This window comes from Scophthalmus maximus, chromosome 16, assembly GCF_022379125.1.
Source record: "Scophthalmus maximus strain ysfricsl-2021 chromosome 16, ASM2237912v1, whole genome shotgun sequence".
In the NCBI taxonomy this organism is placed as follows: Eukaryota; Metazoa; Chordata; class Actinopteri; order Pleuronectiformes; family Scophthalmidae; genus Scophthalmus; species Scophthalmus maximus.
The window spans coordinates 10,998,422-11,021,198 of NC_061530.1; the positions used below are offsets into that span (position 1 = coordinate 10,998,422).

The following is a 22,777-nucleotide window of genomic DNA, read 5'->3' on the forward strand; positions in this document are numbered from 1 at the left end:
TTAAGGCTATGCCGAGGGCTAACAATCAGTGGCTCATTAATGATTATTAATCATTTTTGCTATCATTATCAAAAGTAAGGTCCAGGATATTTAAAATGTCTCTGTCTAATCTTTTTCGTAGTGTGCCGAGCATGACACTCGTCCATAACCTCTCACCTGCGCTCCTCCCCAAACAGCCGGGCCACCTCCTCTCTGCCAGGACTCCTTGTCCGTGCCCGCAGCTCTTGGCGCTTTTTGTCTGAGCGGAACGCTTCTCGGTAGCTCAGTCTGCGAGCCCGCGGCACATCCGACAGCGATGAATACTCTCTGCCTGACCGACCCACTCTGCCTCCACCGAAACCGACACTATTAGCACTTCCTCCACCACCACTGCATCCCTCCCAGGTGGGCGTGGTGCCGCTTGGATCAGAGTCCAGCGAGCTCTGGGAGGAACTGATGGTGGAGTAGCTGGGAGAAACAAGTGCACCTGGAGAAGGGAGAGGATCTTGGGAAGGTTGACAAGGGGAAGTTTGGGGTTCGGACTCAGAGTAGTACCTTGGACTTAGAGCTCCTAAGGAGGATGAGGCTGAAAAGGACAGGGGCAGATGCTGTGGTGGCTGTGGGGGCTGCGAGTGCTGTGCAGACTGTGGAGAAGGCTCCGACTTGGTCTTTTCCAGGGAAAAGTAACCGCTCTCCACACGTACTTTGCGTCCAGTGCTCATGGTGCCACCATCTGAAACAAGGGCACAGTTCTACTTATATGAAGCAACCATATCAGCCTGTAGATAGTGCTAAATATATAAACCTAAATTACATATCTCTTTTATACAGTATACAACTTAATGTTGACTAGTGATCTAGTTTTCCTATCTAAGAGTGAAACAAAAGGTGAAGTATATGTATGGGATGTTGAAAAATTCACGAGCTGCTTTCAGACATACACTTATGTTCAAACATAGTGTGTTGATGGCTGTAAACAAAAAAACTGCTTTCTGCAGCGGGATTATCGTCATGTATCGCCAACACCTCCTGCTGCCCTACCCAGACGCCACAGAACGTTCCGGAAATGTTCTTACTCTTGTGAAAACGTCTGACTCGGACAAAACTCCTGCTGTGTTCTTCATGGGTGGGCGGCAAACTCCAGAAAATGTCGGAGTTCATGTCTTACAACAGCTATGCTCTCTTTCATCCTCACCGTCTTGAGTAGTGATACTGGAGTCTGGTTGGCTCTGGCTCAGCTGGCTGAGACAGGAGGCACTGCGGCTGCAGGGGATGGTGGCCCTACTCCAGCGGCTCTCCTCCTGCCACAGAGAGGCACGGCTCATCGGGACACGCTCAGCACTGGCAATACTGCTGGGCAGGCACGGGATGCTGCCGCCGCTGCTGCTGCTGCTGCTGGTCACCGTCACCTTGGCGGGGCCAGGCTCCTGGGTAGAGGTTTTGGTTGGAAGGAGTGGATAGGAAGAGGAAAGGACATAATGGGAGTTAAGGTCACACAGATACTACAAAAAGGAATATAAGGAGGAAAGAGATCATGGAACAATTAAACATTGAAAAGTAAATTTCGTACATATACTTCAGCAAATGTCTGCGCTCAGCTGCTGTCGTGGGAAATCATGTGCAAATCACACTACAGTGGATCATTGTAACAGGTTATCTCACCTATCAGTGGTTCCCACTCTTTGAAACACAAAGGACAGAGAACTCTCTTGTTCGGTGAGGTGACGAGTGGCACACGATTTCACGCTATTGGTCTGTTCATTCGTTTGCAAATTGCAATGCTTGTTTGATGTCTTTTATGTATATGCGTCAGGTAAATGCAATATCAAAGTGACAAGGCAAAAGAAAATCTCTTTAATCAGTGGTAAATTGACAAATTCTGTGACGAGAGGAGGAGGATGTGCGGGAAGGAGAGAGAGAGATGGGCAGCTTGACAAAGGACAAAGACTTCATTCAAGACAAAAACACCTGTACTGAGAACAAAAACAGAAACAGAACAAGGGCATTTTGCAAAAGAGGAATAAACTGTAATCGAAAAGAATTCCTAGGAAACAAATTATAAAGATAATATTCACCTGATTGATAACTGAAGAGTACAAACAGAGATTAAACACCTGTTGCTGCTGTTTTCCAAGTTGATGTCAACAGTTCATATAAGAAAGTCTTTTGGTTGATCAGCAGTCCAACGTAATCACTTTGTTGCTAAATGATTGTAAGAAGAGAGAGCAAGATTTCCAAAAAGCAAAGCGATCCTAATACAACTCCTCAGCCAGATTTCTGCAGTCACCACAATCATGCTGTTGTGCTAAGAATCACTCTTTCAGTATCAGAGAGAGAAGGAAAAAAAGCTTTTTTTGTTCACCCGTCACCTGGATTGATTGGGGTTATAATAAATACAGTTTATTAGGGCTGAGATTTCAAGCCACTGAGGCAGACGCAGGATAAAAAGTTTGGACAGACTGAACTCACTGGGTGTCCATTCATGTCTTCAGTGGAAAAACACTGGCTTGGAGTTACTCCACCCTGACAATCACAAAAAGCCTTGGATGTTAATGCTTGCTGTGCAGTGCAGATTATAATCAATCAAGGAAGACCCAACAACATGTCTCAATATGTCATAGGTGCTGTACTTATTTAACTGGGGTCTTTAGTTTCATTCTCATTTAGGCCATATTCATGCAACTTTATGATATAAAGCACTATTACAAGATGTTAAGAGATTTGTTGCTTCAGAGCCAACACACAAATCTGAAATTAAAAAGTCCCTTTAGACTCCTTTCAGTGACGGTACAAGACACAACTAGTTATCACCATTTCCTGTCACATGATTCTTTTTGTAGTCAAAAGTCAAGTGCCTTAATTAAGTGGCACCACCCGGAAGGCAAACATGTTACAGTGCTCAAGTATTGACAACCAACTCTGAGCACGTGTCTCCAGTGACTTAGGTAAGAATGAAAGGAGAGCTTTCAGGTGAAAGAAATTAACTAATTTAACTGCGATAATCTTAAGTAAACATACGGAGTTGTGTCACCACTGTCCCTCTGCAAATGAGACCGTTTGTGTGGAGAGCCCTTTAAAGGTCACACAAGGTCGGATTCAGGGCACCATCATTAGAGGAACCATACAATGAACTTCAGAGAGAATTTTGTGCTCACCACGAATTTGGCCTCTTGTCAAAAAGGAGGTAAGGAAAGGGGGAAACTGCACCACACGATTGGTGGTCTGAACAATATTATATGATATGATATGCTTGTATTTCAACTTGTCATTAAAGCCATTATTATGATAATAAGTCCTTGGTTTTTATTTCTGACTGCAGCACATGTGAGCTTACACTGGTGTGAAGCATGCATTTCTTTCTCTATGTTCACGATGTGTCTGACAGATGTCACATGAATGTCTTGAAGGTGTGCTCACTGTGCTCTCAGACTGCTGAATGCAAATGCATTTGATTTTAAGTTGTGTGGATATACTTAAAACAATCTGATTTATGTCCCCTATTATTCTGATATTTTGCTCTCCAAAGGGAAATTCACGGACTGGCCTCTTCTACAAAGTGGTCGATGTGCAAGGTCAGCAAAAGAACGAAGTCTCAATGCTCGCCTTTTACAGACTCACAGAGACTCAAACAAAATAATGTGTGACGAGGGTACGAGGGCTCAGGCTACTACGGTGTGAAATCAGAAAATGTTTTTTTAGCATTTTGAGCTGTTGCACACTCACAGGGCACAGAGGTGGTGTGAAAGGTGTCAAATCTGTGATGTTTTAGCTTCAAAAGTTTAGGTGTTTAGGCAGTGATTTAGACTGGATACTTTCACAGACCTGGGCCCTGGGAAAGTCTTGAATCTGACCCGCAATTTATCACCATCCAGGCAGAAGTTGGTGCAAAGGCCTGGCAGGTGAAACATGAAAGTGAAACGGAGTGCACCAGCTGCGATGTGAGCGAAAGGATCGTGGTCACATTGATGAAAGTCACTGCTAGATGTTATTTTAGCAGGCAGCTGTCATCATTAGCTTTGATTGTTATTCAGGAATATCTTGATAGCTCACAAATGTTTGCTGCATATCAGCAGGTGAAACTGTAAGGTATATTTTAAGTCCTTCTATGAAACCACAATATGTGAGCTTGTATTTCACAACACCGATGATATAATCGATCAAATAATACCACTGTAATTCTTTTGCTTCCCTTTACCAATGAACCCTGTAATTAATTTAGACAAGTATGAGGTATGTAGTCTATTCATCTATCAAGACTGCAACAGCCTGTGACTCAAGATTAGAAATATGGATTACATAATGTGTTGAGCATGTTACTAGCAGAGAAACAATACATCTCATCTCTGGTGCAGTTTGACTGGAATGAAAAGCCTCCATACTGCATACCTCCATCACACAAGTCATCCTTAAATACACCTACACATATTCAATATGCAACAATGTCCCAACTGTCACATGTGGATCATTTACAACCTTATCTCAAACAGTGATGATAGCAATCTCATATCCATCCTCAAAGTGTGGCCATTAAATAATAAAGGGAGCCAAAAATGGCACAATATCTGTTATTTATGTATATGTAATATAAGAAATATTAGTTACTCTGCGAGAATAAATATGACCAATTCCTCAACCTAATAATCTAAAAATATTGTTCATCTGTATTCTCACATCCTCTCGTTGTTATCTGCTGTATGTGCATTACCTGGTGAGTGGGGGCATCAACCTTTCGTTTTTTCTTCTGGTTCTGCTTGTTGGTCCTGGGGTAAACAGTCAGAGCCTCCTGCCACCTACAAAAAGTGAAACAGCAAAACTGTTGTTCTTGGAACACTAAATGCAGACTGTACAAACCCTGTAGCCACTGTAGATTTATATAGGGCAAGGCTAAAGTTCCCATCAGCAAAAAATAAACAATTTCAGTACAATTGCCATGACAAGCCTGTGCATGACCTTTAACTACTACTTCAACTACTACCAGCTAGAAAAAGATATATCTATAATATACGCTGTACATTATGAGGTGGTGCTGATTTTCCCTGAGGAATTCATGTTGTGCTTCTCTGCTCTTTGTGAAGATTGTAGTTGTACTAAAGAAACATTTCATGGGGACACAAATATCTAATAAGCAGCTATATCAAAGAGGATTTGATTAAGCATTGTGCTTAAAAAGCACAGCTGCATTATCTATTACAGAACAGGGATAACACTCTTATCATACTCTACTGTAGCAACTTCATTCTACTTCCCCACGTGGTGACATAAGAACAGTTATAATCAACCAAAATCATTTTCAAACAGGATTTACTTTGACCAAGACAGGAAAATAATAATGTTCATGAAGGTGACAAAATATAACCAATCTCACACATGCTTATCTCAAAACTGAATAATAGCACAATTTAATATTAAATCCAAATGCAACTGTAGAGTTTAGAACTTTTTCCAGTACAGAAACCCCTGGCACTTTTATGGTTACAATAAACAAGTCAGTGACTATTGTACACATCACTCGTGCATTATCAAATATTTTCAGTCCACTTCGTAAAGAGACACACACCTGACACAATTATAAATGAACGAGTGCCCACAGCACAGTTTTCATACTGTAACATGAGTCAAGAGACCAATATAAGGAGCTTCACATAAAAAGGAAAAAATAAATAATGCATTTACATTTAAAAATATAGTTTTTGGTCGGCCACTCTCCAGTAATGATAACTTTGCGGGGGATATGCGGGGGCTAGGGTGATGATTGTGTAAGGGCCCAGAACCAACACATGGGAGCTAGATGACTTGAGTGTGGGAGGTGTTACAGTGATAAGAGCAGGTAGCATAACGGAGAGGGGGTGCTGTGAGTCACAGTTCCCTAAGAATAGACACAATATGTATGTTACAGCCAGGGAGGGAGAGAAGTGCTCAAAAACACTCTGAATGTGCAGCAGTGGAGGAGGAGGCACAGGAGGAGATATGCTATAAAATGAAGCTCACAGATCGGGTATTGTGATCTGCGTCCAGGCATATAGTGGGGTTTTTGGACACTGAGAGGGAACAGTTCAAGAATGTGCACTGTCACTGCGGTGTGGATCGCAACTCTCAAGAGAAGCACAGCACAGAGGAGACAGCAGGGGGCAGAGCAGATTTGGCTGCTACAGCAGCTGCACACAGCTACTCTCTCTTGTCCAAGTCTCTGTCATCCCTGTCCACTCCGCCAAAAAGAGAGAGCAACACAATCCACACACCTGAGGCCACAGTTATTTTATATCATATATATCAAGACATAATGGCATAGATGTAATTCCTGCATTAACAGATCACATTACCATTTAGAATGTCTTACCCGTTGATGATTTCTTTACATTCAGCTCGTATGAAGTGCTCTTTCTCCGAGGTCAGGATGCACAGCGAGTTCTTCTGACCCGTCCTGGACTCTCCGTCAATGACATCAGAGCACTGGTTCATATTGATTGTACCCTGGGGTAGAGTGCTGGGCTGGGGACACACAACACGGAGACACAGAGAGAAAGTGTTAAGTGGGGAAGTGAGCAGACGTGCCCACTTATCCCACCACATGGTCTTCCGGTCTTCTCACACAATCCACCCCAGCATCAATTTCCATGCCAAGCTTGGCACACCACACGCTGATATAACAGTCTGGGAACGGGCAAATGTTCTTGTTAGAGCTCACTGTGATATTTGTGTTTCTTTAGATGCATATTGCAGCACTTATAAGAGAATACTTACTTCATTGAATCTCCTTTTTGCTCCAGTAGCTCTATTTGAAAAGGAAAGCATCGCTCTAGTAATAATTAGGGTAATTTTAGGACAGCGGAATTGGGTAGTTGCTCACACTTCTGGTGGGCTCATCACGACATTTTAGTTATTTAGTTAAGAGTTGCCAATCAATCCAGGCAAAAGTCTATAATGAACACTATTAATGGTGCACTTTTGTAGCTGTTGAGGAAATGGTCTTATTCTAATTTAAAATACAGGGATCTGCCCTTGTATATAAAAAAGACCCCATAAAGAAAATCACAAATTAAAAATTTTACTTTTCGATTGATAGCCTGTGCACATCATGATGTCATTTGTTCAGAGCCAAGTTGTATATTGTACCACAGGACGGACCCGGAAAGGACCTATGACAACGACTGTCTGTTCCATTTATAAACCCTGCAAGTTCATGGGTTCACTGTGCGGTTTGGAGTTTAATCTGTCTGATGCCTAGCTGTGAGGTGTAAGCTCAACTATACACACTTACATGACAGCCATCTGTCAGCCATAAATAACATTGCCGCAGGACTTCCAGAATAATACTACTTTGTGTACAGTGGTAAGGTTGTACAGGCAGGTTTATGTAAGCTCACAGTGGCTTTTTGAATGTGGTCATGGCTCGTGTACAATGAATAGAGACACTGTGTCGCTCCGTGTAAACCTGTTGAGCTCGTCATGGTTTTTGTAAAATTATGCTTTTTGATTTCATCAGGCTGTAAAACACTGTTGTAGATGGCAAAAAACATGTGCACACAGATTAAGAGATATCACAAGCTCAGAAAACCAACTTTGGCATAGTCTGACCTCCATATGACTTAACTTCAGCAATTCAAGAAGCCTTGCTAATCTCATGTTGACTGAGGGACGTGAATTTGCTGAGGTAAATGAGGCAAATAAGTACTGAGTAGCTGAGCATGCTGGGCATGGGAATCTGTTAGAACAACCTTTGGGTCCTACCTTCTCTCCACTAAACATACGGGCAGAATTAAAGACACCAGAAAAACCACAGTGATTCCAAGCTATAAGTACCAGCTAGCCACAGATGATAAATTACAGCCCTCAGTAAATCAGAATATATTAGGAGCTGGAAACAAAATTAAAAGGTATCACATTGACGTGAGCTAGCGACCAAATGAATCTAACTCTAGGACCCAATTTGTGCACTGTAACCATAGCCTGTCAGTAACAGAGCGATTTAAGCCTATGGGTGGCCTCTAATGTGGACAGAGTAGTCAATAGTTAACAGTCTGTGGTAATCCCACCCTGAGGGCGGATGAGAGGCCTTGTTTACTTGGTCACCGTTAAATGTCACTTTCATTCTCAACTCTTCTACAACTGTGTGTATATTGTAAAAGGAGAGCAGTGTCAAGATTTGGCACAGCAAATTAAATAGTAGTTTGGTCTCACGTGGCTAAAAGTAAGAGAAGAAATTAGAGGCCTGAACATTGAGGCAGCATGGTATGACCTTTATAACTTCTCTTATACTATGGTATAGAAGCAATGAAGCAATGACTCAAGTTGGCCATTATGTTTTGGTTCAACTTCTTATGCCCATGGTTTCAAAATGGTGCATCACTTAGGGCTCTTGACTCCGAGGTGAGAGGCCAAGGCAACAGCCGGGCTTGACAGAAAGACGGACAAATAGACGTTGGGACAGCTGGGCGAGGGCCTGGGCCTGCTTCAGACTGGACAGAGAGACTGGCGTCAGCTTGACCTGAGAGCCCTGTCACTCTCAGACACGGAGAAAGGAAGGTGGTTTGGAGACAGAAAGGGGCAAGAGAAGGAAGATTAAGTCTTGAGCTGGTGGTCAAAGGGGACAGGAGTGCTTTAGTAGAAAAAAGTGTGTATGTGCGTGTGTGTGTGTGGGGGGCTATGACTTTGGACTATAGAGCCATCCATCTGTGTAAACAAATCTAGAGTACAACACACGTGCGTGCGTGTCCTTGAGCTGGAGTCAGAAGAGTATAAACTGCAAAATATTTCAAATTCTGGGAACAGTTGTACAACCAGCTTAAGGCCCCAGTTTTATAATCACATCATCAGATTCTCTGGGGAAAATAAATCAGAGACTGACAACAGCTCTGATTAAAAATCTATTTTCACAAAGCTGTTCACCTCGGAGAGAGATTAGAGTGCTTGTATGAAGTGGGTGATGGTTGTGTCGGAGTAGAGTATATGTTTTGCTGCACGGGACTCCTGATAAACGTGCTCACGCTCCCTGCCCCAGCACGGTGTCAGCTGAGCGCCAATACACGCCTCTACTTTGGGCCAGCCACAGCAGCTCAAGGCCCCCAGACCCAGGCTCCCAAACCCAAACCTCCCCGTCACCTAGCCTAGACCCAGTCCCCTCTCCCAGGGCCACCACTCTCCACAATGGGCCCTTTGTGAGGGAGCACCAGTTCACACAATGTTGGATTGTCAGCCGCCACAGTCCACAGAGGCACTCCTCCCCTAAACCCTCAACAAGGAAATGACCAAGAGACAAGAGGCCCAAACAACTGTCCTTTTGTGATCAGAGCATGGAAATTATGAAGCCAGCATAAACTTATTCTTGTCTCTGAAGTTGTTCAGACAATAGCATGAATACTGTCTCGATGGGAGTCATTGAGCAGAGTCTCACGTGGAGACGGGACAAATCAGAGAAAGATTTGGTTTCTGTGATGACTGGAGAGGCAGGAGGGCATTTTATATCAGCACCAATATTTATCAAGCTGTGTCTGTGAATATATTATGTAAGCAGCAGAAACGTGGGCCAATTATCTGATAAAATATTCTTTTATAGGACAATATTGCACCCTTTGCTTCCTTCACTCTTGGCCATTCTGCAGCTTAGCAAAACATCCCATTCCCCCTTATGACACAGCAAGAGAAATATTTGCTTCTTTTGGCAGTCGGCTGATGGTCTACTGTCATTTTTGGTTTTGAAGCAAATTCTCTTCCTCTGCCATGGACATTTTTGGGGGTTTGAAAGACTAATTTCTAGTCATGGAAAGCAAGAGTGCAGTTAAACTGACTCCCTGAAGAAGTGCGGTGAGGGAATGAAATGGCATTCAACAATGTGATTGAGTGGAAATATTGCAATTTATTTTTCAATGCATCTAACTTCTAACTTCATTTTCTATCGGTCCGAAGAAACAGACACACTTCTCAATGGCCAGGTGAGATAGCAGCACCTGCAGGTCTATTAGAAACATCTGTTGTTTTGGTATTAGGTGCAAGTTTGTCTGCCTACTTGTGCAGTGACAAATTCAAATGCCACGACTTCACTTGTTAACTCGCATACGTTCTCTTTAGGCATGTAACGGCAAGATCGTCTCGCACCAAGTTTCCGAGCTCCTCACCCTGCATCCAGGTCATTAACGACACTGAAGCCAAAAGGAAAGCTGATGAACTGGCACCGCTTCATCCTGACTCATGAACATGGCCTAGAATCAGGTCTTTTCAGAGTCCAACATCCTCTGCTCATTCCTGATAACAGCAATTATGCAATAAATCTTTCCTTAGCAACTTAGGACAACAGAGGTAAACACACATTTTTGATACCAGTGAGCATGCCAACAGCCAGCTGCGGGGAAATATCCTCAGGTGCCAGACGGATGGAGTCACCTCTGGTCTTGCTACAGAGGAATACCAAACACAAGGTCTCTCTTTCTCTGCCTCGGCTGATGCTCGAGGCAATCCTCGACAATACTTGTACAAACACCGACATACATAGCAGATCCATGGTCAAATCTGTTATGATTTGACCATGGACAAGATTACAATTACACCATCCCGTAGTCCTCACGCTCCTTTAATCTTAACCCGGGTATCAAGACATTTTTAAGCCAGTACAATCATACGTACTTTATTAACCTTAGCCTCAGCTAAGTTCCGTCCATAACCCCTGCCTATACTTTAGACAAACATATAGTTCTATAAAAATCTAACTAAGCCATAAAGTGGATATCTGACATCTCTGTTGCAGGACCAAGTACAGTCCTCCAGGCACTTTCAAATACACCTCACCCCACTGGTATGTATTCAAGACGTTCAAATGAAACGCTACAGCACAGGCCTCTGCCTCAAGCCCGGTTAAACAGCAACAACACTACAGCAAACTATAGGATTAACACAACATATTAACAACACCGCACATTTCATACATATTTTTACCGTGTATTTCAGAGAGGACTGTGGGTGGTAGCAGTGCTGCTATTCTCTCACAGAGAATGGTGTGAGCATGTGGGTGGTTGAATGTGGCTGTGTCAGGAGGCCATCAGTTGACAAATGCAGAGGAGGAGGAGGAAGAGGAGGGAGAGTCGGAGGATGAAGACCATTTTGCTACGCTCGGATGACGGGCTTCTTTTGAAATGGAGGCGAGGACGGATCGGTCAGTCAGATGCAATTGAACATGAACCCGATCTTCGGCTGCTACAGCGTGCAATAATTAAGTACGTGTGTGGGTACCAAGTGCAATCACTTGTCTTATACTATTATATTTCTATCCAAGATAAAGCATTGAAATTTAGGCTTGTCCAATTGTGTGTTAATGTGATGTCTATGGTAGCAATGACTTCACTACGAATTGCGAGAAAAGAAGAAAAGAGTATGAGAAATCCGTCTGAGTGGTGACGGAGTCTGTGACTGTACCGGCTGCAGAAACAGGTGCTGCCATCGAGTTGTGTCATGTTCAGTTGGCTGTACAGACAGACTGTCTCAGTAGTGTTATTGTGAGTGTGTGGTTTTCCCAGGCTTGTAACCTTTCTCCTTTCTTTGTCCCTCGCCCTAATATTCATCAGAGCTGCTTCTTTCTTCGCTGCGCACTTGTCATTGCCTTACAATATAGACTGTCCTCTGTTCAATTACTGTGAATTAAGTTCTTTCTTCCACTTCTTATTTTCTTCAGTCTCCTGTCTGTGATGAATGAAATCTGTCATGTCCACTTGCTATGCTTATCATTTTTTACCCTCTAGACTCTACAGACCGTGATAACTAATCAATGTGCGCAGTGAGTGTATTTCTTGTTATCTCCTTGTGTAACCACACCTAGGATAAGTGTGTGAGCTTGTGTAAGTCAGGTGACACACTGGAGCTACATCCATACTATGTTGTTTTGTTTTAAACTGAAACAATCTCCATCAACGCAAGTGATTTAGCTCCATATCAGTATAAATTCCCATCCATACTAACGACAACGAGGTTGAACTAGTACTTAAAGTAAATATTCACAACGTTTTGCCTTCACCACTGGTAATGAGTCGTGACTGATAAGAACAAATCAGGAAGTGAATGTGGGTGACTGCGTCATCTTTTCCTTTAAAAATATAGTAATGTGGATGTCGCCTAAATATGAAGGCAGTTTTATCGCCTCTGTCAGGATAGTGGTCGCTTGGCATTCAATACACAAATGCGTGTCACAGAGATGCCACAATTAGCTCCTAAATACACACAGCTATTGACACCAACACAAGCTTATTGCAACAGCTACTCCTGCAAGGCCAATAATGATTACAGCCGGATGCCATGCACACTTTACACTGGACTGGTTTTCAAAACAGTGCCACTCACTAACTTAGTAAATCCTAAAGTTGCAGCTCTACGATCAGCTTTCTGTCTTAACTACAACAAATAAAACAAACAAAAAAACCTCCATTTGTTCTAAAATCAACAGGGTGGCCTGAGACAGCAGCGTTTGGAATCCTGCAGTGTCCCATACAGTGCTCTGACACAGCACTTTGGAAAGTAGGCCAAGGTGAATAGACACCCATTATATGCTGGGGCTATTGTAAAGCTGTGGCTCCCCGTGAAAGCTATTCCAGTCAGACAAGAGGCACATAAAATTACAATTAATAAGAAAGCTGCTCTCTGCGATTCAGTCTACACACTTTGTGAAGAAATTACATAAGACCATGCTTCAAATGCGTCTTTGATAAAAGACTGAAAATCTGCCAAAGCCTCACTAAGTCAATGAAAATTAGCCCATGGGGCAAAAGGGGAAGGAAAAAATGGGGGAGGGATAGGAAAAAAAAATTATTTTGGGAACCCAGCTAATATCTCAGTTTCGGAGCCAGCTGTTTTTCCACAGGGTTGAAGTGCAGCTTCCTAAAGGCTCAGGTCTGCTGGTTAGCTGTTAACCTGCTATTTAAATTAAAACAGTGACAATAGCAATGCAGAATCATCACTGTGTTCATTTATGATACAAGTCATGGATATTTTAAAGCAGTGCTTTATCCCCCCCCCCATTCTTTTGCACAATAATCTGGTTTCAGATTATTAATTTTTTTCATTCATTAATATTTCAGAGGGACCTGTTTGTGTAGGTAGAGTGGGCATTTTTGCTGCTTTCTCTTTAAGGCCGGGAAAAAGCATGGAGGAGAGCGCACTAAGCTGATTAGGTGCTGAGGCTGGAGCGAGGCCAGTCCATGGCAGCTTGAAATGGGAATTTTGTGCCAGGTCCAGATGAAGCTGGAGTGGGTTATTAAAGAGCAAGTGGCTCACCCAACAACAATTAGCAACAAGCCAACAAATTCAAGTTGCAGGTAATGTGGATTTTGCAAGCAAAATTGACCAATGAAATATGAGCCAAAAATCAAATATGTCTTTCTAAATATGTCATGAAACATATGTTTTACTCTTTACTACTGCTATTGTCTTCACGTGAAACCTCTGCAGACCGAAGGCAGAATGCAAAGGCAGCATTTTCTATCTCTTACTAAAAATATCTTGGCCGCAGAACCATGACCTTAACAGGTGGTTGGATTGGCAGGTCGGCAACCTGAGGTGAAAGGTCATCCAATACACCTGCACCTGTCACAGCTCTGAAAGACATTTGACTGCAGCTGTGGCTGCTCCAGGCTATCGCAAGGCAGATTGTTTATAAAAACCCGGTCTCAGGCCAGGTTACAACTCAGCTTCATCCAACTGCAGACGTCTCACTGCAGTGATCAACACTGCCATCCATCCCCACAACCTAACATCCACACCGATTTACAGCTTAACAGCAGAATTCTAGTTTAGTTTAGTGGTATTCTGTGTTTCATTTGTGAGGCCAAATATACATTTTAAATAAAAACATTTCCTCCTTCTATACAGCTGTGTGTAAAAGTGGGTAATTTACAGAATATGCATTGTCACATTCATACTGTCGTGGAGCCCCCGCATCACTGCACATGCAGACACCTACCCGCCTACCCCACTGTTTTATTAGCAGCCCTGTCTCGGAGCTGGCTAACCCCTCGCCCTGATGCTTTAAATGAAACCTTTTGTCAGTGTCCTGGTTTAGTGTTTAGAACAAACTGAGCGAGCAGTCTGTCAGGCCATGTTTGGCTTTATAGACAAGGGAGGGTTTGGGGGAAAGAAGTTACACAATACTGCTGGCTGCTCTCACCAACACAAATGATTTATTGGCCAGAGAGAACTGGAATGAAAGACAGAGATGCGAGAGAGTGGCAGAGCGAGAGAAAGTGAGTGGCGAAAGGGAAGGGAAAGTGAATCGGACTGAGTAATGGGAAAGTAAGTGAGGACCATGCAAGTGAGAGTGGACACTGGTTTGGCGAAAGCCTCCTGGAGCCCGCCTTTCTCTGCATGGTGAATAGCTGGAAATCATTAAAAAGAACAAGAAAATGAAGGAGGGCACAAAGAGAAGGATGGCAAAAAGACATTCTTTAAAAAAAGAGCCTTTCAAAGACTTCCGACAATGGCGCAACGGTGGACAGCCATCAAGAATGTAGCTCAAATCCACCTGGCAATCATATTCACGAGAGAAATTTTACACTGGAATCCCACATTAGTAGAAAGCTGATACCTTTCAAGCAACCATTATAATCCCCCCCAGAAAAATATAGCACTATTTTACTCAAGCTGCTGATAGACCTAGTGCACTGTGTTAAATGATCCTGTCCACAGGCTCACGCAGCAGTGAACAGCAGTATAATAACGGACCAGAAGGCTGGACCAGAGACTTCAAGAGAGCAACAAAACACTTAAAGAATGCTGAATAGAAAAGTCTGTAATGCCAAACGTGGCAGTGGTATGACACATAAACCACCCCTCCCCCAAATAAGCCAATTGGGCTGCTTGATAGCTGCCGAAGAGGGGAACATGTTGTCAATAGTGTTGTTGCACAGTTGAGGTTCGCAACAGTTTCAACTGATGTGTCAGCAGGAAGGACCCGGTGCAGACGGACATCAACAATAAGCATAGTAGAGGAGGACAACGCCACTTTCTGCATCCATGAAGATAATCAGCATAGTTTTGGTTGAAGTGCTCCGGTGAGATGAGCTGACGCACATCATGTCTCTCTTTTTGGGGTCGTAAAAAAAGTTGGTGTTGTTAAACTTTGCACATGCATAGTAGACATATAACCTGTTGGGGAAAAGCATTTTAAACCCTAACCCTTTTCAAACCTTTTTAAGGATTTTTTAAATTAAATTTGACTGGTTATTCCGCGCATGGAGGGTTCTTTTTGTCACCGTGACCATTGAGAGTGCAGTTATGTCTCTTTCCCTATTCATTAATTTAGGAGCCTGGTTTTGTTAGCCTGAAATAACTGCCTGGGGGCATGGGGGCATTGCCAAAATGGCTGGCAAGTGGTGACATTATAACTTGGACTATGGATAAACAAGGGAACTGTCTTCACTTACTTAGTGCCTCGAGTTAAAGCTGAAGGAACCATGTAGCTTATCGTGTCTTGAAAGGCGAAAAGCTTTAAATTTATATCTTGAGAAGACAAAGGCCTCCTTTTTTAGGTGAAATGTTTTCCCAAGTGCACAAAAGGAATGGCACCAATTTATCGTTGCATTTCCAGGACAAACTATTTGAATGAATTCAGTCACATTTTCACATGAGTTTTATAAATCAAACCAAACTATATGGACATTTTTTATTATTTTCAATTAAATCCAAGAGTGGCAGCTTAGTTCCTTAATCTGTGCATGTGTGTGCAAACTGGGGGGGACAATGCTGTTTTATTTACTGTAATTAGAATTTAATACGTGTAATTTGAAAGCCAGTATTTTTAGACTCATTAAGCCTTTTGGCTGTTGTACACACACTCACACAATAAATGGCAAACTGGGGGTGGAGTACAGAGAGGGGGAGGTCAGCCAGAAAACTCAAAATGTCTCCCCGTCCTTCACATTTGATATATAAGAGTTTACAACAAGAATAGGTTTATTTCAAAATCAGACAGGTTCGTGGTTCTGGGCATGTGTGTACACTTAAGAAAGTGACAGCTTTAACTTACATTTTTAAAGATAAAGACAAAAAAATTTGACCAAAGCAGAGCCAAGCTCAGGACTTTAATGTTTAGAGAGTACACCTCGTCCTGACAGAGTTACTGTAATTCTTATTATGGAAGCCTTCAAACAGTGAACAAGTGGAGGAGATAAGATTTCTATCTCAGCCACATCCGGGAAGGTGTGGTGACTAAAGCAAAGGCAAAAACTAAAGAGCACAGATATGACGACACCAGAAAGTCAGACCAAAAGGCCAGCAGAGAGCCAGACTGGTATGCAGAATGGTACTCGGTTGGAAATTGGACATGCATATTGACTCTCTTGGAAGACTTGATTTTTCATCAGTGTGAGCTGATCGGCGAGCTGATAGGCAGGATGCATGATCACTTTTCAGAAAACCAAATTGCTGCTGGTCTGATTTGTCTAGAAACTATAGCAACGTCTGTTGTGTCTTGTGTCAGGTCAGTCATCTGTCACGGGATCAAACTATCAGTACGATACAATACGTGGTGCTTGGTTAGAGAGAACAAGGCCTTGCCAAGGACCTTTGACATATAGAAAGAAAAACTAAACATAGTCCTATCTTAAGTTTCAAGGGTATACATAATAAACCATCATGTTGTCTGACTAAGATACAATGACACGTGTCCGGATAAAGCTCTATTTTCAGGGAGGTGTGGGTGTGGGGCAGTATTTTTAGATAACTGTGAAACAATCTTTCGACACTGGATCTTGCTCATGAGTTGGGCCTACACTACAGAGGACAGTCTTAAGATGTAGACAGTAGGGATGCCACGGTGTGGAAATTTCCGAACAGGGTTATAAAATCTGTGTTACCGATTACACTGGACATTTTACAAGAAAAGATGTGACGGCTCAACATCTGTAAAGCACTTACTTTGATCTTTAATGTTGGATTTGACTGCGGGGAGTCTCACTTTTATGATATCCTTGTAGGTGTGTGTAAAGATTAGAGGGGTTCCCTCCAGATGCCGCCACCTTCATCAGACAAGGTTTGCAAATTGCCTTGTAAATGTCATCAGGTTCCTTTTTAGCACTGAGGTGAAATCCAAATATGCGCTTTTGCCTTTCACTTTGACACCAAATACTCTGCATTGCCGGTCGACTCTCCTCTGGTCATGTGATAAGACTCCACTACCCTGAAGTGAGTAGCAGAGTAGCAGTCTGCTCTGGGCACTTTTAGTTTATAAATCGCAGCATCCGACAAAGTATCGATAACAAATATTTCACAAATTTTGCTAATATAAATTTATGATTTGATGAGGCATTGTCACATGTAAGTGAAAATGAATCAAATGGATTTTATATCTACGAAAATCTGAATATTACACAGCTATTAGAACAGGAGTTTGGTTCGTTGGAGCAAAATATTTACAGGAATTTCCTCCTTTCGTGTGTGGGAAAGCTGGTGAGGGCTCTCGTTTTCCGTGCTGCACTTTCAATTCCTACTTGTTGGTCGCAAACATCTGCACATGTGGTTGGTTGCTAAAACTGGAGATGATAACAAAATGTTCTGCGTGTTGCAAACTACCACCGAGGCCCATTGTGGTCAGACTCCCCCGGCCAACAGCAGAGATGGTCATGACAAGATCTACCGTCCATAGGGAATTGGGGATTCGGAACTGGGAACCCACAAATGTTCCCCATTTCTGTGCACAAAAACAAAAACAAGGGGATGTTCTGTGTAAATACTACACTGGGTGACAGCTTTGGGATGTGTGGTTGCCATTAGGTTGAGTGGCAGACAGTGTTGCAGACCCTGATGATTACAAGCTGTATGAATGGCTGTTCCCATGGTTCTGTGGCATTGTGCAATAGGAACAGTGACCCCACTGTAATCCATGGCTGTTTACATTCCTGCAGATCAGTTCCTACTGGAACCATGGGGAAGGAAGGGCAGGGGTTAAAGAAGACTCTCACGCACCATATCTCTACTACACCACCACACGCCTCACCCAAGACCCACACTAAGTAAACAATCCACACTGATCCAATATGGAAGGCTTAGTCTATCTTATCAATGTGAGCTGTGACACAAACTGGTATGTATTTACTTCTACCTCCACTCGTGATTTGATCTCAGTGGAAGACAGGAACTCCCCCATGAGTAACCCTAATTTGATGTGGTGCAGTGGTCAGCCTCCACTTATTCTCAGCATAGAGCTCCAGGAGGCAACAACACAGCTCAGAGGCCTTGCCCACTCATCCACAGTTCAAAAGCTCTCCTCATTCCCAAACCAACACGGGACAAAAGGTCCTCAAAACTGGCTGAAAATAGCCCTTAATTTCATGTCTCACTGGGGTAGAACAGAAAGAAGGTTTCTGCCCGTTTCAGCCTGTCAAAATGTCTCACAAGTCCGGGGGCAAACACCGGCTGAGGTGGTATACGAGCATGTCTTAGAGACTCTAAGAATAGTGGACTTCCACTTAGAGGAATGCTCAAATGTGCGGGACATGAAAGGACGTAAGTCAAAACGCTCAGTTCTTGGACAGTGCTGTGGGGTAGAGGGTCGACTATTTGAATTCCAGTAAACACAGGAAATTATTTGAGCTAAGATGAAAGGAGAATGACTTCAACGGCTGAAACGTCATGAGAACATCATGTTCTTGTTGGAATTACGAGGATTATAGCTGTGATACAGAGGGTGGACAAAGGTTCAATACAGTGTAAGAGCAAATGCAATTCAAAGTGTCTCTGAATGGGCCTTTTGTGTACCGCAACTCAATAGGTAGTCTCATTTTATCGGCAGGTATACTGGGCTTGTTACATTAACTGACCAGCATGAGAACGCAAAGTGCAGAGTCTTTTCCAAGCACCAGCAACGGCCTTCGGATAAAATTAGGAAACACTGCAAGCAAACTACAACAACAGTTATAAAAGACTGTCAATGCAAAAACCTTCTAAGTGATATAATAAAAACTGAGACTATGATTCAGAGACCACAACAGAGATTAGGACGTTGTAAAGAAAAGAAAAAACAGTTTAGATCGTATGATGAGGGGATAAGAGGTGTTTGTGTGTGAATGTGTCAGCAACAAGAGGTTACAATTAGGTCAGTGTATGGTGAATACCAAGCTAGGTGTTGTGTGGGATATTTGGGACCGCAGAGTGAAGAAGTTATTAGAGTGTAGGTGTGATTATTTTAACTCGCACTGAGGTCATCAAAGTGGCTTCGCGGAGCGGGAGAGGTTCTTTACACCCACGTACCTGCCCCCACCATGAGTTGATAATGGATTTTGTGTAGTGTATGCATGTTTCTCACATCACTTAAACATTTTGAACAGGACAATCACACTTCTGTATATGGGTGACTTATGTTCATGTTAATTTTGTCCTTTCTGCGAAAGCCAGGGGCAGCTTAAATCTACGGCTTCTCCCCGTAACACCTGTTGCTGACAGGGCCTCTGCAGTCGAGCACCCTCGGTCCCAGGTGCCTTCACCCTCTCTCACCCACCCACTCACACACACACACACACACACAGAAACATGTGCAGCTCAGCACAAATTACGACTCTGTCCAATCCAGCCTTGCACATTTGTTTCTACGCTGTGTCTGATGTTTTTTCTTTCCCTTCTACAGCAACTGCAGAAAGGCTGGCTCACCATATGACTGAGCCTAGAGACAACCTCAGCCCACACACTTGTGCTTCGCTTCCAGAGCGTTCTGTTCTGTATCCCTACAGTCAAAAAAGAGACAGCCAGATCTTTCTACAATACAGAGAATAACCCTGTTCCACGCTACACATGCCATGGCCAACTGTTGCTGGACAAAGGGACAAAACATGTTGCCTTGGCAACACTCCGCTGAAATAACTGCATTGGTAGTCTCTGGGAAAATATCTCTCTTGTACATTCAGCTAATACTGGATTTTGTGACTAAATGCATTTTCTGTGTGTATTTACAGCTAATGAAAGATTAGACACATTAGACTTGTATGGCAGCACATAGTTATACACCCTCTCCATCCTTCCATATAGTGACAGAACACATTCTCCCTTTATCTTGCTCGTACTGCTGCTAGGTTCTCTTATTTTTCACCACGTGTCTCCTGCACAGAACGTTGGTGGCAGTGGTGCGTCACGTTGGGTGTTCACCATAGGTGGGCAACCCCAAAATCGATTGCTCCGAGAGCTGCGATTTCTCCCAGGCTCTTTCTAACACATTCCATTCCCCCAGTGCCATGCCACATCCTGCAGGTTGGGACCACAGCCCATCTGGGTTTGGTTAGAGCCAAGACACAGCCATAAAACTAGGCCAAGAGGAAAACAGAGGGGCACCTCGTCATCTACAACCCCAACCAGTGTTCTGCGACGGGAGCTCTGATGTGGTCTGGCACAATGTTGCACTAGCGAAAGCTGGCAGTCTTTTGGTTTGACCTGATGTCACTCACAATAAAGCTTGAAACTGATCCTAGTGTCAGTCTCTTTCTTGAACTTAATGTTAATTGTGGCCATCTGAAACATCCTGTAATGTGCAACTGAGCTGTCCATTTTCAACGCAAACACATTCAAGTAAAGCAGCTCAAAAGTTGTGCCAGATATGTATGCAAATTAGTCAAGTTTGTTCAATACAAATCAATTATTCTAATGTGAATCGTGAGGTTCTATATTTAGTGCCACTTGAAATTTCCAGCTCCAGACCCTGCTGCGCCCCCCCCCCTTTTGATCCTTCATTCAGAAGGGAGATGAAAAGCTGAAGAGTGACATCCAGAGAGAGCGATGAATGGAAGGAGACATCCGCCTCTTTCCTTTGTCTCGCCCTGTAAACACATCATCCGTCCTTCTTCTCATGTCATCATCCTCCATCAGCGCCTCGCGAATACAATGTATTGGCTCCAGTTTAAGAAGGACATTAAAGACGGTACAGTATTCATTCAATATTTTGAAAAATATGATGCCAGGAGAAGAAAGATCTTCCAAATCTTCCAATACAAATAGTTGGCCAGCCATTCAACACGTGGCAGATTTCTTTAGGGTGACTGAAGTGACAGAAAAGGAAAAATGCTTGGGCTTTTATTGCATAAAATGTCTCAGCATCTCCCTTCTCTGGCAACAACGTCCACATCACGACCAGAATCAGGCTCAGAAAAAGAAAAAAGGTACTTAATGATCCCTGCAAGCTAATTGTTTGTATTTTTTTATTTTACATGCAGTAAAAGGGTCAAAAGCAATGAAGCAAGTGTTGTTCCCACTACCTCTGCTTACATTCATCTTATTTCAAAGCACATCCCACATTCAGAAAAAAATGCACCGCTTTGGGTCAATCAATATACAGTCAGTGTGCCCACATGGTGCACAGCATATAGAGGACTATGTATACTTGACCTACAAAACACATGTACAATCGAAGCCGTTAATCTGGATTTTTGATATATTTTTTTTATTACTGTAGATATTCTATTACTTGCACCAATTAAGATCACTGAGGACATTAATCTTCCAGGCTTTGAGTGTTTTTTCCAGTTTTTCTTTCAGAACAGGAAGTTGCCACGGGGCTCTTGCACAATGTATTAGCCACTAAAAAAAACACACGCAGCTCGTCACATGACTTTTTGTATCAACACCAAGCAGCGTCACTCCATTCCTTGACACTGCAGTGCTAGTTAGCTCAGTGTTTAGCACACCCACCAATAAATATGCAAAAGAGCACGGGTGTTAACGGTGTGGCGACTTCCTGGTCACCTGGCAATGAGCCCGTCACACTCCCCATGCAGGCCTCAGATAAGAACACGAGTAATAAACTATCGACTCACAATCTTTTGAAGTCAGTAAAAGACGTCCCAATTGATTTAATACATATCTACATATAAAAAGCTTTCACGGAGACCAACTCCTTTTATAGACTGATGTATAGCATTGTATTTAATTTGCTCAAATAGACGACACCAGCAGCTATTGATATCAGGACGTTCTTTAAATATCAGCATTTATGTTATGGGTTTATTGTATTTGGATTTTTTTTTTTACTCAGGGCAAATAAAGAAACAACAGCTGGCTCGAAAAAAAGCCTTGACTCACCATTTCGTCCAGAGCATAGCGAAGTAAGCCATGCTCGTAGAGGATGAAGAACCTCCTTTGCCATTTCTGTATTGATTAAAAAAAAAAAAAAAAAGACAAATTCAGTCTCAGGACCACATCAGCATTCTGGATGAAGCAACATCAGCAAAATTACACATTAAGCATAGGTTTTATTTTAAATCATTATAAATAGGGCTGATTGGTGTGACGATAAAAAAGGTCTATCATTGTCTATCTATTCCTATTATTCTCTCAGCAATATATTTAGTCATTTGGAGGATGATCCATGCTCAGGGCGCAGATATCATAGATATTATATCAATTATAGGTTATGTTATACAAGATAATTATACAAATGTGAACTGATATCTGACATCATCCTGGTCTATGTAAATGGACCCCAGCCTACTGAAGAAGATTAAACTCATCATATTTCAAAAAGGTCAAATCTAACACATAGGGGAGTCATTTCATCTCTTGGTATTTCTGTTAATACTTGTGCAAATGTCGGTTTGCATTGATTTTTTTTCTTCATTGGCTCCATCAGCCACTCCTCCCTCATCTTAATGCACCGTTTTGTCTCAGTGTTAAATTACCTGGGCTCCGATTCCAACAAAGGCTGATGCATGATATATTGAGACGGTCTCAATAGAGCTGCCGATAACCCGCAAAGGTGATCTAAAAGCCACACTGACGTCATATCCTCATATTTCATTTAAAAAGTGAGAATTTTAGTGGTGTTTACAAGGGGCTATTAAAGATCAGTTAT

At 42.7% G+C, this 22,777-nt stretch overlaps 1 protein-coding gene and 1 long non-coding RNA gene across 11 annotated transcripts in view; one reads left to right on the forward strand and one right to left on the reverse strand.

The window, feature by feature from the left end:
- si:ch73-103b11.2 (myosin phosphatase Rho-interacting protein) overlaps positions 1-22,777 on the reverse strand; it is a 45,985-nt gene that overhangs the window by 18,700 nt on the left and 4,508 nt on the right. For 8 of the 10 annotated variants that reach the window (XM_035612632.2, XM_035612631.2, XM_035612633.2 and 5 more), the window contains 6 exons: positions 22,009-22,074; positions 6,317-6,468; positions 4,685-4,769; positions 2,449-2,502; positions 1,175-1,406; positions 157-712 (listed from right to left, as the gene is read on the reverse strand). In XM_035612632.2, the coding sequence (XP_035468525.2) occupies positions 157-712; positions 1,175-1,406; positions 2,449-2,502; positions 4,685-4,769; positions 6,317-6,468; positions 22,009-22,074 (1,145 nt within the window). The remainder of the gene's footprint in view (positions 1-156; positions 713-1,174; positions 1,407-2,448; positions 2,503-4,684; positions 4,770-6,316; positions 6,469-22,008; positions 22,075-22,777) is intronic. The other 2 variants (XM_035612636.2, XM_035612634.2) reach the window with 2 other exon arrangements.
- On the forward strand, positions 18,453-20,399 carry LOC118287457. Its single transcript, XR_004785667.2, has 3 exons — positions 18,453-18,656; positions 19,338-19,420; positions 19,571-20,399. It is a non-coding gene; the product is annotated as an uncharacterized LOC118287457 (long non-coding RNA).